The 17886-nt window shown below is 26.7% G+C and overlaps 1 protein-coding gene and 3 non-coding genes across 6 annotated transcripts in view; 3 read left to right on the plus strand and 1 right to left on the minus strand.

Moving 5' to 3' along the window:
- Positions 1-17886, minus strand: part of LOC112597675 (NAD kinase-like) — a 59309-nt gene that overhangs the window by 24327 nt on the left and 17096 nt on the right. The window contains exon 1 of one of the 3 annotated variants that reach the window (XM_025343827.1): positions 9268-9616. The exons of 1 other annotated variant lie outside the window; for it this stretch is intronic. In XM_025343827.1, coding sequence (XP_025199612.1) covers positions 9268-9383 — 116 coding nt within the window. In that variant the 5' untranslated portion in view covers positions 9384-9616. Of the gene's footprint in view, positions 1-6246; positions 6501-9267; positions 9617-17886 lie in introns of those variants that run through there. One more of the 3 variants, XM_025343829.1, reaches the window with a different exon arrangement.
- On the plus strand, positions 5332-5402 carry Trnag-ccc. The gene has a single exon. It is a non-coding gene; the product is annotated as a tRNA-Gly (tRNA).
- Positions 14148-14219, plus strand: Trnad-guc. The gene has a single exon. It is a non-coding gene; the product is annotated as a tRNA-Asp (tRNA).
- Trnay-gua lies at positions 16080-16170 on the plus strand. The gene is given in 2 exon segments: positions 16080-16116; positions 16135-16170. It is a non-coding gene; the product is annotated as a tRNA-Tyr (tRNA).

Genomic DNA, 17886 nt, shown 5'->3' on the forward strand with positions numbered 1-17886 from the left:
TCTTCGACTTAGCAGAAGATATTGCAAAACTTGATAAATTATTTGAGCTAAAAAAATTAATTTTCAACTGAAGTAAATTGATTTTTGATTTGAAGACATTTTTGAACTATAGTCTATAGAGAGTTTACTGTTAATTATAATTATTAATTATCAGCACATTATATTCAGGCCGGATTTACGCCTAAGCCTACAAATTTTTGGGGGCGGCAAATTTTGTAAGGAATAGAAAAAAATCATATAAATATTTTATGCATTTATGTAACTGCATAAATTAATATTATATAATATTTATTTATATTTAAATAACATAGAAGTAAATTCATGAATTTGAGAAATAAATACAATTTTTTTTTCTTGGGGTAGGGGTGTCATATTTTAAAGGTCCTAGGGCGGCATTTATTCTAAATCCGGCACTGATCACATTATAGTATTAAATTTATTATCTTAAATTATATTTTAATGTATAATTATGTGCATTTTATTGCTAATATGAATCATGATAATCCATAATTTTAAAATACCTAATATACGCATAATAATTTCGTATTAAACCACTTGTTATTTTTCTTCGATCCCAAGACTTGTAAGTTTTCAACGGCTTTATTCACTGATTCTTTGATATTTACCCATGTTTCATCAATGTCATTCTGAAGCACACTTTCTCTATTTAGTATGCCAGTCAAATTAATTTGGTATGCTTCGACTTCTGCTGGGTTTTTTGCTTTATCAGCGCTGAAGTTTTTAGTTCTTGGCTTATGTTGTTTTTTCTTCATAATTCAAAAAGTACTGAATAATAACCTTACTGGTAAGCGTCCCAGGGGAAGACCTCTCCAACGTTGACGGGATAGATTAAATGCAGATATAAGAATGGTGGACTAAGCAGCAAGTTTCGAGACTGCCAGTGATCGTGACAAGTGGAGAGGTTTAGTAGAAGCTGCGAAAAGTCTTAAGGGCCCATAAAGCAAAAAAAAAAAAAAAAAAATACGCATAATAATACACACAATACATATATTATTGCAGGTTTAATAAATATGTATAAAATATTATATACTCGTATATACTTGTACGTGGGGCTCAACTCACATAGGTAATACTTTTTCGTAATTGTATGCCTTATTTATTAATGTTTTTGTTATACAGAAATTTATCGTTGCCGGAGCGTATATGATTAAATAATATTTTAATCATTAGTATATATTATACTGATACTATCTGTTCCTACGCGACCGGAAAAGTCAGACATTTCTCCCGGGAAATCGGATGAGACCGGTTATTGTGACGCATCACGCGTAAATAAAATTATTATCATGATTTTAAAACTAGTAGGTAATGGCTGATATTGCGCACTTATATTAGATGATATTCTATACAAATGACTGGTTTTGGAATTTGTTTTATTTTTTTTATTAATTCTTCCATCGCAGATGATTTTGTGCTTTAATTTCGTACGCGTTACGTAAAGTAATAAAAAGTTATAATATAGTATTAATATGATTAAAACAGTTTCGGAATGTGCTGTGAAACGCCGTCCGACCTCAATCATTAAATTTTATAGTTTTGACAAAATAATTTTTTACATTATGCATAATATACATTATATTATTAAGCGTAGGTGTGTTACGATGTTGTGGTATTCGCCGAAAATTTTAAATCTTACCATATTATAAAACCAATAATCAAAATCTAAAATAAAAATTTTAGTTTAAAAAACATATTGGTAAAGCATTTTTCTTGAAATAATAACAGTTGGTGTTAGTTGAATTAATAATAATGAAAATAAAAGTAGAGCATTCAACTACAGGTCATGAGTATCGTGACCTATACCTGCCATAAATGAGTAACATACGCGATACATCGATAGTCATCGATACAGTCACTAAGGTCTAATTAAAAAAAATAAACATTTTAAAAACAGGTGTACTAAATCAGCAGTATTTCGAAATAGAATCTAATTAAATATAATAATTAAAGTTATTAATGAATCTAATTATCAGTGTTTCATGAATAACAAAATATAATAAACAATACGTCAATACACTATTTTTGAGTAATAAAAGTATATGAAAATAAAATAATGATGATAAGCTGCAGAGTGACAGTACGTTTAATTTTCGCACGGAAATATAAAAATATTCACAACCAATAATTCCAGTTTTATACTTTTGATATAATCAATTTTTCGTTTGAAAACGAGTACTCGTATAGGTGGGCACATTACCACGCATACACTATACATTTATTATAATTACTAATAATAACAATAATAATAGTATGTAATAGTAACTGCGCGTTGTACAATAATCGCATTAACTCATCGCTTTGAATGTCCTGTTTGACGGTCGATAGATAGCGTTGGTGAAACGGTGGTCTATCGACGGTCATCCAACAGGAAACGTCATAAGTTTCGGGAACTTTCGTCACAATCACCCCTATACACCGATGACTATTACTACTTAGGACGTTCTGTCAATCCATCCAAATCGCTAGTCATTATGTATCGATCAGCAAAGACCGTCATCTGTATGTTAATGATCAAAACGTCAAGTTAGTATCGACCTTTGGAATAATATTGCACAAATATTCTGGCGACAATCGCCCAAGTTGCATCAGTAGTGGTTATAACTTAACTATTGCTATTCATATGATGAAGCGACTTTATGATCTTAGTTGATTAGTTGTGTTGCGCCAATGGGAATTTCTCCAGAGGATTCCATTGGAATTATGATGCCCCTCCAAACTACTGATGCTGATTGGTATTACCATTTGAATTTTACATGAAATAAATGCTTCACTAATTTATAATACACCTTTTATTTTAGTTAAAAAGAATAAAAAGTGAGTGAATCTTTTTGCTATTTTATTTTAATTACACCATTATCGTAGTTGGTTTTGCGGAAATACTTGATATAAAGTATATAAGTTGAAATTGTATCTTAAAATTGTGTACTCTATTTCTATTTAAATAAAAATAACTTGTCGTTATATTTGGGATATAGATACAACAACAATAATCCAATTGTGTATTTTTATCATATTATCACGATTTTCGATTTATAAATCATTTCCAGATAAGATGGAATTTAATATTAACGTACTATGAACATATAAATATATAATATTTTAAAAAATACATTAATATAATTCTCAATTCAAAATATGTTATCAAATGAAATATTAAGAATTAATAAATGTTTTCTATTAAGTATTAAACGCACAATAAACAATATAAAATTCTCCTTCAAAAATAATAAATTGAATTTACTATCTAAATGTAAATCATCGGTATCACGGTCATTATATATCTTTTAACGTATATAATAAATGTAATATATGTATCATGCATTGTGTATATTCATTAACCATAAAATAAAAAACAGATAACAGTGTTCAAAAATTGAAGTTTTAATAAGTATATACAAGGATAAAATGTAAACATGGTCAAAAGTTATGAAGTATGACTAAGTTTCTCATTAGTCATTACTTAGTCCTGTAGTACTAAAATATGTATATAAACTACAATTAAAATTTTTAATTTTACAAGTTTTTTTTGAACTGTATGTAATACAAATTTGATGTTCAAGAATTTCTCTATTTTTTTAAGAACTATGTATAATACTTCTCACTGTTGTCTGTGGCACTAATTAAACAAACAACAATAATCACAGCATCATTAAAATTATAAGGTACGTAAATATACATATAATAATGAATTGATTTGACAACCCGATAAGAAAATTACATACATAAGTATATAATGTGTAAATGTATGACCTTAAAAAATATTTTTATACTTAAATGACTAATTTTTATTGTATTAAATATTCAAATAATTTGTAAACAAATTATATACTGATGTGATGGATAATGATCATTCATTGGTGCCCTCAGTGGATACATGAGAATATAACAAAATACAAATATCTTCTTACATGACGCGATATTCAGTTCGCATATCTCAATTGAACACTCTTTAATAGATTTTTAGTGTTCTTAAACCAATTAATTAAACATTCATGTATTAATTTGATAGTAATATAAATAGAGAAAACAAAAATTCAGCTCAATAATATAAAAATATATAAGTCTTAAAAATTGATTTGTATATATTAAAATTAACTAATACAGTTAAAACATTTAAAAATGAGAATTTTCTCCTTGGATTTTAACTTGGACAATTCTTTAATTATATTGTCAAAATTGATGTCTGTTAGTATAGGATATACGTTAACTATATAAATCACTTAAAATACGCCAGTAACCATTATGTCATTGATATTAAGAATGCTAACGAATTACAAAATATATAAATATAATATTCATTATAGGAAATATGTCGATAACCCTTTAAAATTTGTAATTTAAAACGGCAACAGCTCCACGATACTCTCTTAATACAGCCCTGGAAATATCATTAGTATTTATTTAATCTAATCGCTTAAAATAAGTAAAAATCATAACCAAATAAAGTTGTGAGATAGGTTGACTGTTAAGGTAAACACATATGTTACTATTATAAATTGTATATTTAACTCATAAGTTATAATATTTATAGCTTGTTTAATTATTGCACTGGTTTGAATAATATTTGAATAGTATTTTTAAAAATCAGAGATAGTTTTAGAAATTATTTATTTAACTACCTACATGAAACGCTAACGAAAATTAATTTTAAATCATTGTTAAAACGTTAAATTGTTATTAACTTAGCTATTATATAAAGCACCGTAATACTATATACCTACAATACAAATAATTTTTAAAATATAGGTTGGTATACATTCTACAAAATATACGTAGGTACAATGTGTAAAAGTTGGTTATTTTTGAACCCTATTCATATGTGAGTAGTATTATATATAAATTATATATATAAAGGTATAGTAGTTCAAACTTTTATCATAAAAGTCTATGTAGGAAAATTATTTGAAAATCTACTACACCACAGTGGTCAATGGGGGATTCAGCCCCCCATCCTCCACAAGTTAATTGATAACTTTTTTTTTGCTCTTTCCATTTTATAATAAAACTTTCGACTATAAAATATTATTAATATTTTTCTTATTGCTATAGGTAGATTTGAAAAAAAAAACGATAATATTATAATATATTATCGCAATTTACAGACCATACGTAAAAATGACAAACCACTAAAAAATGATATTCAACATTTTGCGAGGGCAAAGCTGTGTTGTTTTTATTTTTATTCTAATATGTAGAAATTTTACGTACTTGATAATATTTTCTAATGAGTAATAATAAAAAATTATTCTACATTATAAAAAGTAGCTAAAATAATATTAAATATATCAATTACAGACCGAAGCTCCGAGAGCACCGCTGGTGTAATGGTATCATGCAAGATTCCCATTCTTGCGATCCGGGTTCGATTCCCGGGCGGTGCACAATGTTTTTTATTTTACCTTTTTAGTTAGTATAGCTTAGACTAACGAAAACAAAAAAATAAGTATAGAGATAAAATAAATGAGTATTGTTATAATATTATTATGTTGCAATAACTAAAAATATTTCAAGTGTCATTTGGAAAAAATAAATTATTATCATAATAATACATATAATAAAGTTACAATATTGAACAAAATATTTAAAATGAATTCTATAAAGTTACTGATTAACTAGTCGAAGATATAATTAGATAATACTTAATAACTTGTAATATTTTAAGAGGCCGCAATAATAATAAAAATAAAAATATAATTGCTATAGTATCCAATATTGCCAATAAAATAATAAATAAACGTAATTTTCTGCCATCAATAAATTTTGGATAACAGAAATTACATTACATAATTCTCAAAATTTGTTTTTTTTTTTAAATAATACATATAAGTTGTATAAGTATATTTTTAAAATTTTTCGTTTTTGATTGGTTTTTTATCTGCAGATATTTAAACTGCGATATGGGATTGAATTAGAGTTAATACAAATCTAAAAACAATTCTATAATTGAACGAATTTTTGTATTTATTTAATAGCAGGTACTAATCGTACTACAGTACCACGATACGTCAATTTCAAAGTTTGTTTGTGGTTTTTTTAATAATACTCATACCCATGTGTAAAATGTATGCATTGTAGGTTATGTTAGTCTTTAACTAACGTATAGAACACTATAATCTACAGACATAATATATATATATATATATATATATATATTAATAATATGAAAATAAATAATAATATATTTCAATATATGTATGACGTATTGCCTATAAAACTAAATCTAACCTATTCGAAAGCCACGTTGACGGCGTTATCTCCTCGATGATTCCCCTGCTCCTTCGACTCGTCAGTCCGGTCATTCGGTTCCACTGCATGCTCATTATTGGGCGCATTTCACGTGTTCAACGTGAGCTAGCACTGACAACCGATCGCGACGACGAGAACGCGGTTAAGACTTGTGTGTGCATAATAATAATTGTAATATTATCATAACAGATTGTATTACGTAGTTGACGATTAGACACCGCGTACTGTGTGCTCATGTACACGTGTGTGGGTGTATAAAGTTAAAAAAAAAAAAAATTATCAACGGAGGATACGTACGAATGCGATTGTTTTATAATACACGGCTCGTTTTCGTGTTTTGATTTCCCGACAATGATGCTGTTTGTTGCCCGACTATAGTACACAACAAGAGAGATAAGAACTTATTTTTTAATCTAACTTCACGCGCGCGCACACATACACACAGGCACAAACGCACACACAAAATGCTGCACGTGTACGGGTTCACTTTTGCAGAGGCGTATACTTAGGTAGAGGCAATGATGAGCGTCAGAGTTCCCATTATTCTTTTCTTTTAGTTTTTTCCATGTAGGTACATAGCCACATGTAGTATGTACCTACAGTATGTGGCAGTTCTATTCCACTTTCACATTACCGTGTACGATCTGCGCATCCTGGCGGTTTATTAATTTACCGAAAGCTCGAACACTGACTACAGTGATCGGTGTTGAGAGGTGGAGTGATTAGTGTTAAACGATATTACACTGACGATACTACAGTTGCATTACCGATTTCGAAGAGGTGATCAGGCAATGTCAGACCTTATTCTCTCTCTGATATCATCTGTGTTGGAGACGTGTTGAATCAATAAAAAATATTTTATGCTTTATTCACAACTGAAGTTCAACGCTTATTTTAAATTCGAATCCCTTCGTTCTTATTGTCGTAATGATCGATGTACCATACACGCTTGCTGAATTTATTACACAACCATAATTTCATGTATTATTATACCTAACAGTTAAGTATAATACCTAAACATTGCGTAAAATTACTTCTATATAATATTATACTACTGTGTAAGGTTAACGGATAACTGACAAATCATTGATTGGCTTAAGCCTATTTGCCATCCGTGTCAATTGCGATGTATCGTATATCTTGTACATTCGTACTTACTAAAAAGTTACTATATAAATAATAGTATATAACCATAACCGTAAATGGTATAAATTACAATGCATCAAGGCAATTTATTTTTTGTATTAATACTTAATATTGTTAATTAATGAATAATCATAAATGAGTTTTAAATTCAAATGAAATAGTAGTTTACTGCATTACTGAATAGTATTATTAATTATTTTTAAATATAATATATATATATGTGTATTATGTGTGTTATAATTGCGTGTATAAATGTTTATGAAACGTAGTAGATGTTGTACCACTCGTGCGTATATCTATGTATAAAATCGTTATATTCATCACGATGGTTCGTTTGATATCAATCAAGGTTATCGCTTATTTAAGTAAATTAATTATACTTATTTTTATTATAAATGCAATATTTTTTTTCAGTCGCAGGTATTTACAGTAATATTATAACGTCATTTAAATATTTTATGAAAAATATATTTATACACGCTATTGTGAATCATATAATTAAGGAAAAATATTAGTATTATAGTATGCACATATGTTAATAATGTTTGGGTTTTACAATATTACGATATACTCAAATAAATAATTAATAGTATAAGTATAAATTCTAGTGAGCATAATAATAAATACTATAAAGTATAAAGAATTTTAAATTGTATTTTCTCTGGGCTTAGAGGGGTTATAATTCTATAAATGTTGTAATATAAAATATGTTGTAAAATAATATATATATATATATATATATATGCTATCATTTACAAAAAGTCATTTGTCATAATAATATTCAGACAATAATACAATACTCACAATAATATTGTCTATTGCTGTAAAGTTTAATTTATAAAACGCAATATTAATAATAGCACAGGTATAGGTAACACACACATATATATATATATATATATACATTACATACAAATAAACAATATATATATATTTACGTATAAGACTTTATAGTATATGTGTATACATATACAAATCGTAATTGTTCGTCAGTAGTTGGGTGAAGGTTGGTGACAAAATGATCGGTACTTATATTCACGTGCATATTAATAATAAAGTATTGCGTAAAGTTGTATAACATAAATATACAATATACGCTTTATACCAATGAGAATAATATTATGTATATGTCATAAGTGTATAGAAATTAATCGAAATTGTAAGTTTTTCCATCACAAGTAAAGGTAAACGCGTCGTATAACTAGGTATTGATTATAACATGTATGTGTTGTTACGTTAATTATATCGCGTAGGTACTATAATTAATATAACGAACAGGAATATGATGAAAAAATTGTCGCAAGGAAAGTGACATATATAATATAAATTATAAAAAACATATAGTTGAAGTTCACACATTATTTTACGCGGGTAATATTTAAAAACACACAGCTTATATACACATGATATTTCCAGCGCATTTCAGTTGTATAAATTACTTATGATAAATGTATTGTATTTACATTTTATTCGTAGGAAAAATTTCAATTTCTATCTATAACTCTTCATAGGAGATGGGGGAGGGGGATAAAACGATACATGCATGCAGTTTTAATCGGACGGTCTGGGGATGAATGAGTTGCACTATATCACAATATAAGTAGTTTTTTTTGGGTAGGGAGGTTGATTTGAGTGTGAAGATATTTAGCCCTTCCTAGTATTCCTTCGCCCCTTCCCAAAAAGCGTCTAAGAGTACGCATTTGTATTAATTGTATATTTTACTATTTTATACCGATATATAGTTTTTTAAATAATATACAACGTATACTGTATTACACATATTATATGCTTATAGCTACAGCAACGTACACTCATATATGTATATATATTTTTAAAGGTATACAGCCTTATTACCACATCGAAACCAATGTCTTGAGCTCGTCCAGGTTGAGGTTTTCCAGCGACAGTTTATCGTCATCGTTGGCCGTCTGTTCTTCGGATCCGACTTCGTTTTGCTGCCAAGAATCCATCGCGTGATGGATATATTATATTATACGATTGAATATTATGAATTCTTAGCGTGGTTTTAACGAAAATGAATCAATGGTTCAGCGCAATATACAAGAGCACACACAATACGCGATTAAAAAAGCTATATGTACATTTATAACATAATACATGTGATCTGCAGTATAGTATAAGGTATAAGACGAGAAAAAAAATTCGACGGACAATGTGAACACACGGCGCGCAGTAATCGGCGGTAAGCGACGAAGCGAATTGCGACAAACGGCGGCGGCATTCGTCGGAGAGTGAAAGCTCGCCCGTATAATATATTATACGCAGAGTTTGAAATATATATAACATTATAATAGTGTCCATTGTGTGTGTGTGTATGTATATACATAAAAAGTAGCAGCGGCGGCGGCGATCCCGATGTCTGCATGTTAAAAAAAATATTACACATAATATATATATATATATATAAATGTATACGCGTGCGAGGTCTGCGGGGGACATGTGACCAGTTTATCCGAATCGTAATTCCCCCACCCACCGCCCACCGGCCGTCAGACCGACCAAAAATAATAATAATATGATAAACAGTGTTTAATTTGACTGCCACCACGACCATTTGAGTATAACATAATAAACGTTTTATAACATGTATTGGTGTCTATGTATACTATTATTACTTACTGCTGTGTATACCTATAACACATAGTGAAGTTTTATACATGCACGCACTGCAAAGAAAGCAGAAAGCCATCGGGGCTATAACGAATATAATATATTATATTATTATACATACTCGTATAAGATACACATAATATATGGGTACATGCCCACCGCCACGACTGTGCTTATTACATGCATTATACCTATACGGTTGACGGAGAAAGGTCTTACGCGTTATGTATATTTGTATATATGTATATAATACATACGTATACGCGTAAAACAGTAATGGTTAATAATATTATGAGCACGTTAAAAATTCTCACTGCACTATAATATATTATGTATGTATATAATATGTGTAATATAGCAAATTATATTATGATTGCGTTCCTGGGCGGCGACCTAGAAGACTGCAGATTTCTCTGTTGAAGTCTCCTGCAGATATAGGTGCGCGCGAGTCGAAAATTCGACCTTCGGATTGTTTTTCATATGTCATCACGCTCATCATCAAGGATAAACGTGTGAAGAAAAAAAACCATTTAAATATCATAATATTATAATCTATCGTTTCTACGGGAAGACTACTTAATTCTATTATTATGGTAATTAAAAATCGCATTTAAATCTACCTATTGTACAATAACGAAATGTGAGTCACTATCCATTATATGAAATTCGTTAATCACATTCATACATTATTATACACACACACACACAAACACATATAATTTTATACACAGTAAATTAAAATAAATTAATATAATAGTCTTCTAAGTGTATTATATGAAGCGCATGGTCAGGAAAAAAAATAAAATGTTGTAACTATTAGACGACGATAGGTAGCTTATTGTCTAAAACATTATATGGGGTGATTACGAGCAGTACAAAATCTATAATGTTGACATACGTTATAATATGTCTACTTACATATGACTTATAATAAGTATATATTTAACTGTTATATCTTTATACATGTTAAATATATTTTCACATTGTGCCACTAACACAAAATATAACTAATTAGTAATTACATAGATAATGTTTGCGTGATTGCTATTTGTTAATAATGTGATCAATTAAAAAAAATATATTAAAAACTATAATAGGCATTAATAATCATATTTAATTAAAATATCATAATACATCATTATTTATTACTCATTAGTAATTTTTTTAAATTTTGATCGAAGACATAGATTATTATTATTAATATATTGGATTTTTTATGATATGTTTACTATTTTATCTTTATTTTTTTCATGTCTTTTTACTTCTTATAGCAGAAAATTAATTCAAACTTCAACATAAAGAATTGTTTATAATAGAAAAATTGATCTAGTTTGTACTTTTGATGCAGTGGAGAGGGAGTGTCACAACTCCAAATACTATAAAAAAACCGTGAAAGTAGCTTGGTTGTATAGTAGGTTTCGACCGACCATCAGTCATCATTGAGCAAGGTCATTGTAATGGATGATTTAATTTTAATTCAATGACAAATCTTTGCATATGTACGATACTGACAGTGTGTCAGCTTCTATATTTCTTAGAATATTTTATAACTTAATTTTTCTGTTAGTATTAGGTAAGATATGTTTATCTAACTTTTATCAAGAAATGTCTTAATGTTTTATACATTAAATTATAATTTAATATTATATCATAAAATATGATTGTTTATTAACTATACTATATGTTAAATATAGTCAATACTATCTACCAACTACTGTAGAAATAAGTTTATGATAAAATTAGCCCATACTGGTTATATTTTGTAAAAATAATTTGGACATTTCATTGCGTGTGGAAACAATAATAAACGTAATAGTAAATATAGTAAAAAGCTTAAAGTTTCTTCGATTTATATGTATTTTAAAATTTAAATTATATCATAATAGCTAAGTCATTTGAGAAATATCTATAGTTTTTTGTTTAAATATTAATTTTTAAAAATATTGCTTACATAAACTGTCTAAGAAAAACTTTTGCTTATTGATGTATTTTCGATATTTTTTAATTGCTTACGTAAGTACCTACTATGAATATATTTATATTTATTTTCAAGTTTTTTTATTGAATAAATTAATTGAAATCAATATTTATAAAAAAAAACATCAATTTTAAATTCCTATTGTTAGCCTAAAATTATTTAAAATATATTGAAAATTACATTGTGTATAGAAATTTATAATTTAAATAAATACGGAATATTTCGAATTTCTACAACAAATATTTATTTTAATTAAAATATAAAGTAATAATAAGCTATTTAGGTAGAAATTTATCCAGAAATAGTACTAATTAATGTTTTAATATAATTACAAAGGTATCTCGTTTATAAACTTCAGTGGAAACTGGATGGTAACGACTATAAAGTGTAAATTTGTATCAAGACGTTGTAAGTTAGTATATATAGTATATACATGTATATATATAGTTTGTAGTATTTAAAAACACGGAAGTGTCTTGAGTTTTCTATGAAATGTACATAGCATATAAATAATATATAATATATATATAAATATAAATTTTTTTTAAAATATTAAGCATTTAAACATAATATGAGAAAATGATTAATGCCAGAAAATATTGAGTAAAATATGATTGTTTTAAATTATTTAAATATAAATGGCTCTAATATTTATGGCTCTATTACATCTATTTATTTAATTAATTTGATAAACAACACTTTTAGTAGTTGATCATCATTAAATTTACTAAAAATACTGTTAACCGCGAATTCCATGACCTGTGTATTCGGTGTCGACTTCCATTAATATTTTAACCTTGCCATTACAAAGTATTATAAAAACAATAACTAAAAAAAGAATAAAAATCTTTATTTATTTTTTGGTTATTTCAACGTGTTATTTATAATTTAGGTATACCTACTTACTTATATGAGTTTAATAAATAGTACTATTTATTACACTATATAAACATATAGTTTTCTATAATATAATAAACACATATAATACATATATAATAGTATAATATTATTTTGATTGTTTATAAATTTGCATTTGCAGTTTAAAAACAAAGACCTATAAATTATTGTTAGGTAGGTACAGGGCATAATGCGGTAATCAATGTCAAATTTATTGTAATCAGAGCGTTTCTAAAAAAATATAGGTACGATTTTTATGTAGATAAAATTAAACAAAATACACACAATGGATACACCTATCATGATTGATTAAAAATAGTAGTATCTATTATAAAGTATTTATAAATTGATGGTAGGTATTATATGAGTATATAAGTATATTATAATATGCAATATGACATTTGTATAAAATGTGTAGGTATTATATTTATCTAGATAACATCCTAATTCCGATCCCGACCACTACAATAATAACATAATTTAATATTGTTTCATGTTAATATGCTTTATTCTTCAATAGGTAAATGGTAAATAGATATACTTCGTACTAACATATATATATATATATATATATATATATATATATAGTATTAACCTATTTGAAGTTTCAAAATAGATTTTTATTATAGCAATTTTAACATTATTTTAATTTAATATAAAATCACTAACAACTTAGCTATTAGGTAGGTAATAAAGTAATATACCTAGCATTTTACACCCAAATGTTTAAATTTGACTGGTTTTTTTACATAATTAAACACACAATAACTTCCAAAAATAAAATAGATAAAAAACATTCAATTTTAAAACAATACCTACCTGTTATATGTTAAAAATATGTAGATAGTTAACATTTTGATGACCAGCAAAAAATTTTCAGATTCCTAATATGGCCCTTCAAAAATATTAATTGGTGACTCCTGAAATGGTCTGTAATGGTTATTACTTAATTAGGTTAATCGCCAATAAAATTTAGGTAGGTACCCTAAAGAAAGTATCTACATGGTAATTATTGGTTATTTATTCATTTAATATCTAATAATTTATTTATAAAGCTAATATTTTAAGAGTTAAGTTTCTTTCAATCCATAAGAATTTATAAAAAATACAAAGTTTAAAAAGAAATATAAGGAACTGAGAAGTGAATATCTTATAATATACAATAGATAATTATAAAATACTAGAAGACTGACCTTAATTAATGTAAAAATCAACTTCCTTACGTCAATCCTCGGTAGTATAGTGGTAAGTATCCCCGCCTGTCACGCGGGAGACCGGGGTTCGATTCCCCGCCGGGGAGGAAAAATTTTTGCATTTTTTTTTTAAATTAATACCATGATAAAAACTATTATAATCACGGTTAATGTTATCAATCGTTTATTGTTATCGAAAAGTGTAAGTACGGGCCGGATCTATACTTATATGTGTGAATTATGTCGGTTTTTGTAATCAATACGCCGCATAATATTATCAGTTTGAGTTCATAAAATCATAATTTTGTAACATACAATCAAATTTTTCGTCGAATGTCTTATAATAAAGATAAAAATTGTAATAAAGATATAAATGTTAGTGGTGTACATACATATTATACATATTTATTTATTTACATTTAACTTTTTTTTTTTTTAATTTTAAATTTCCAATTTATACCTACATATTGTACTTTAATTATAAATAAATAATAATAAATAAAAAAATTATATTTTTATTAACTATGTATTTAACGTAGATTTTATTATTTTCTATAACTTTTTTAACTTTCGTTTAATGTTATCAATCGGATTATGTTATCAGTTATGTCCCGTACCAAAGTTATTACATTAAGCGGCGACCACTGTATTTTTTATTATGAATTATTTTCAGTTGCGTGTAAAACTATATAATATATTTTTATTAGGTGTTTATAAAGTTTGAGAAATTGAATTTTAAACTATGCTATCGACATTATATAATATACGTCAATAATCGCCATGCCAAAATTATCGCATCAGCAAAATTATTTTGACTTATCGCCTATCGGCTTATCAAAATAATGTTAGTACCGACTCATAAATTAAATAAATGGTTAATTCAAGTAAATTAGTTTTAGTTTTTAATATATTGTGATTACATTTATATTTATTAATTTATTATGTTGTATATCAGTATATGTACGGAACATATTATGCGTTGTTAATGCTGTTTGCAGTGCAGACATTAGTCACCAATTGTGAATAATACTTTAATATTTAATACTACTAAATACTAATACCAACTTTTATGTCTGGGAAATGTAAATACTGTCAGTAAGGTCGTAACATTTAATATATGCTATTTAAACCAAGTTCTTAATTTATGCTGTTATGCATAATCATTTTTCGACATACCTACATCTACCTATAGGTATATTTACGTTTTAAATTTTGTTAGGTTGACCAATTTCATTTATCTGTATTCAATAAACTTAAAAGATTTGATAAGAGAAATTAAATGAAAGTATGAGGTAATCAACGATACTTGAGATTTGTCAATAGCTAATAGATCACTGATCCGTTCGTCAAAAGTCTATATGTGTACGATTATATATCATTAAATAAATAAAGGTTTTTTTTGTAATAGTAAGCTTCTTACTTAATAATAATAACAGATTACATTTAAAGCTGAAAATCTTTGATTCGTCAATAAACTTTGTGGCACAACAAGTAGGTACTGATAAAATGTCGGAATATGTAAATATTAAATATTAAATAGGTAGGTATATTATAATATTAATTATTAAATATGCAATCATATAACGTTGCGGTATAATATCTTAAATTTTTGTGGAAACATAATTTACACACTGAATTACAGGTATTTGATTAATACGTAAATATCTAAATTTAAATAATATATTTAAAAATTTTTATAACAGATAATAATAATATTAAAACGCATTAAGTAGTATTCACGATTTTACTGATGTAATTAATTATTTTTTTTTTTTATTATTGTTAACTTCTAATATTAGATATGTTCAAGTTTTAACGGTTTGATATGATAAACGATACCTATTGAATTGTTTCGGATTTATAATGATTAACTTTTGCCGCTAGATAGCGTACAAATTATTGTTTTAACAATATTATCTCGGATTTAAAGCGTTTAAATATTACAAATTTAACTGCAGGAAGTATGGCCTTCGGTAGCTCAGTTGGTAGAGCGGTGGACTGTAGCTGGGTAAATCAACAGACATCCATAGGTCGCTGGTTCAAATCCGGCCCGAAGGAATACGAATTTTTGCACTTTTTTTCATTGTTTATTTTCCCGTGACATTCTTTATATTCATTTTATTCGGAAATCAGTGGTTAGAATTTACATTTATTTTTTTATTAGTCAATATGATCGACCAAGTAACAAATTAAATGCAATATATTTTAAATTTTTTTAAGTATATTCAAATTTTGAAGCAGACTAGCAGACCATAATTTTTCGGACTATCGTGTTACTTCTATAAAAATATAATACGTACTTTACAAGTTGCAAATAAATGTTCAAATAAAAAATAATTATTGGAATTTATATATTACATAAATAATATATATATTTAAAATGTAATTGTTTAAAGTTTTCTAAAAATATTAATATTTTTAAATAAAAGTAAATATAGTTTATTTATTTTATACAATACACAATAAAATGTACGTTTAAAAATCTGAGTAGGTTATCTACCTATCTACTCATAAGTTATTAAATTATTGGATTTTTAATCATGCATTTATTTGTAAATATTTTTAAAAGAAACATTCATTATTTTGAAAAATAAATAAACTAAATTAGTATTTTCAAATAAAGTTTTACATAGCTTAAAATCATTATAAAACATATTTTTACCATTTATAATTATTTTAAATAGTGATGTAACATTCGACTCAGTCATCTCAGGGGTTAAAAGTGGTGAGGTCCTCTTAAACATGGTACAATTAAATTATTCATTAATGATACTGAAGGAGTCTGATATTATAGCATTTTTTTCATTTTTAAAATTAATTATTTTTGATTTAAATATAATTTAACCGATGAAGTTTTGACTGATTAGTAACAAGTTAGAAAATTAAATTAAAAATGTTGAATTTCATATACACTTACTTGTATTATGAGGCTCAGGTATTTTTTATAAATTATAGAGCTCAAAACATTCATGATTGTTTGACTCTCAAACAAATTGGTTTAGGAACAATTTTCCTTAGTTAATTTAATAACACGTAAGTACTGAAAATTGGTGAACTATTTAAATGCCTGTGATTTAACGCTTCAAACAAATATGATCATTTAGTTTAATTGGAAAATTTTATTAGAGGTTATAGGCTTATGGCAATCAGGCAATAGATCTATTTATGGATTAATACTTAATATATGATCTATAAAATTTTCTTAAATTAACCTACAGACTATAATAGTTGATTAGTTTGTGTGTTAAATTTTATTGTTTTGATATTTTGTAATATAATATATTGCGTCCCGTATCATAAGTATAAGAAGATAGTGTAACTGTGTAATCATCATCGAGTATCTCAAATACAAAACCGAATGACTAACATAATTGACTGTGGAATACTACAAATTTCAGACTGCAGTACGATTAAGCGACCGTCAAATTCGTTATTATTAATGGTATGATGTTTTATTTAGTGCGTAGGTTGAGTTCGGGTGCCGGACTATGCTCTGTTTTGAACTTAATTTATTTATATAATAATTGGACACTACAATGGTTTCAGGTTTTCGATTATTGGATGTTTTTTGTTTTTTTAAATAATTATATTAGCGTACGGCTATCGATTGTATATGGAAAGTGCGAGTATATATTTTTTAATTAAGTTGCCGCTACAAAAAATAAAATTATAATACTATTTGTACGTTAAAATATATAAACAAGACAAAGAACCTTTTTATGGAAGTAGACGGCGAGCATGCACATTTGTTTTACGGCGGGATCATTTTAGATT

The sequence above is a fragment of the Melanaphis sacchari genome, unplaced genomic scaffold, assembly GCF_002803265.2.
Source record: "Melanaphis sacchari strain LSU unplaced genomic scaffold, SCAv2.0 Contig43_pilon_pilon, whole genome shotgun sequence".
Taxonomy (NCBI): Eukaryota; Metazoa; Arthropoda; class Insecta; order Hemiptera; family Aphididae; genus Melanaphis; species Melanaphis sacchari.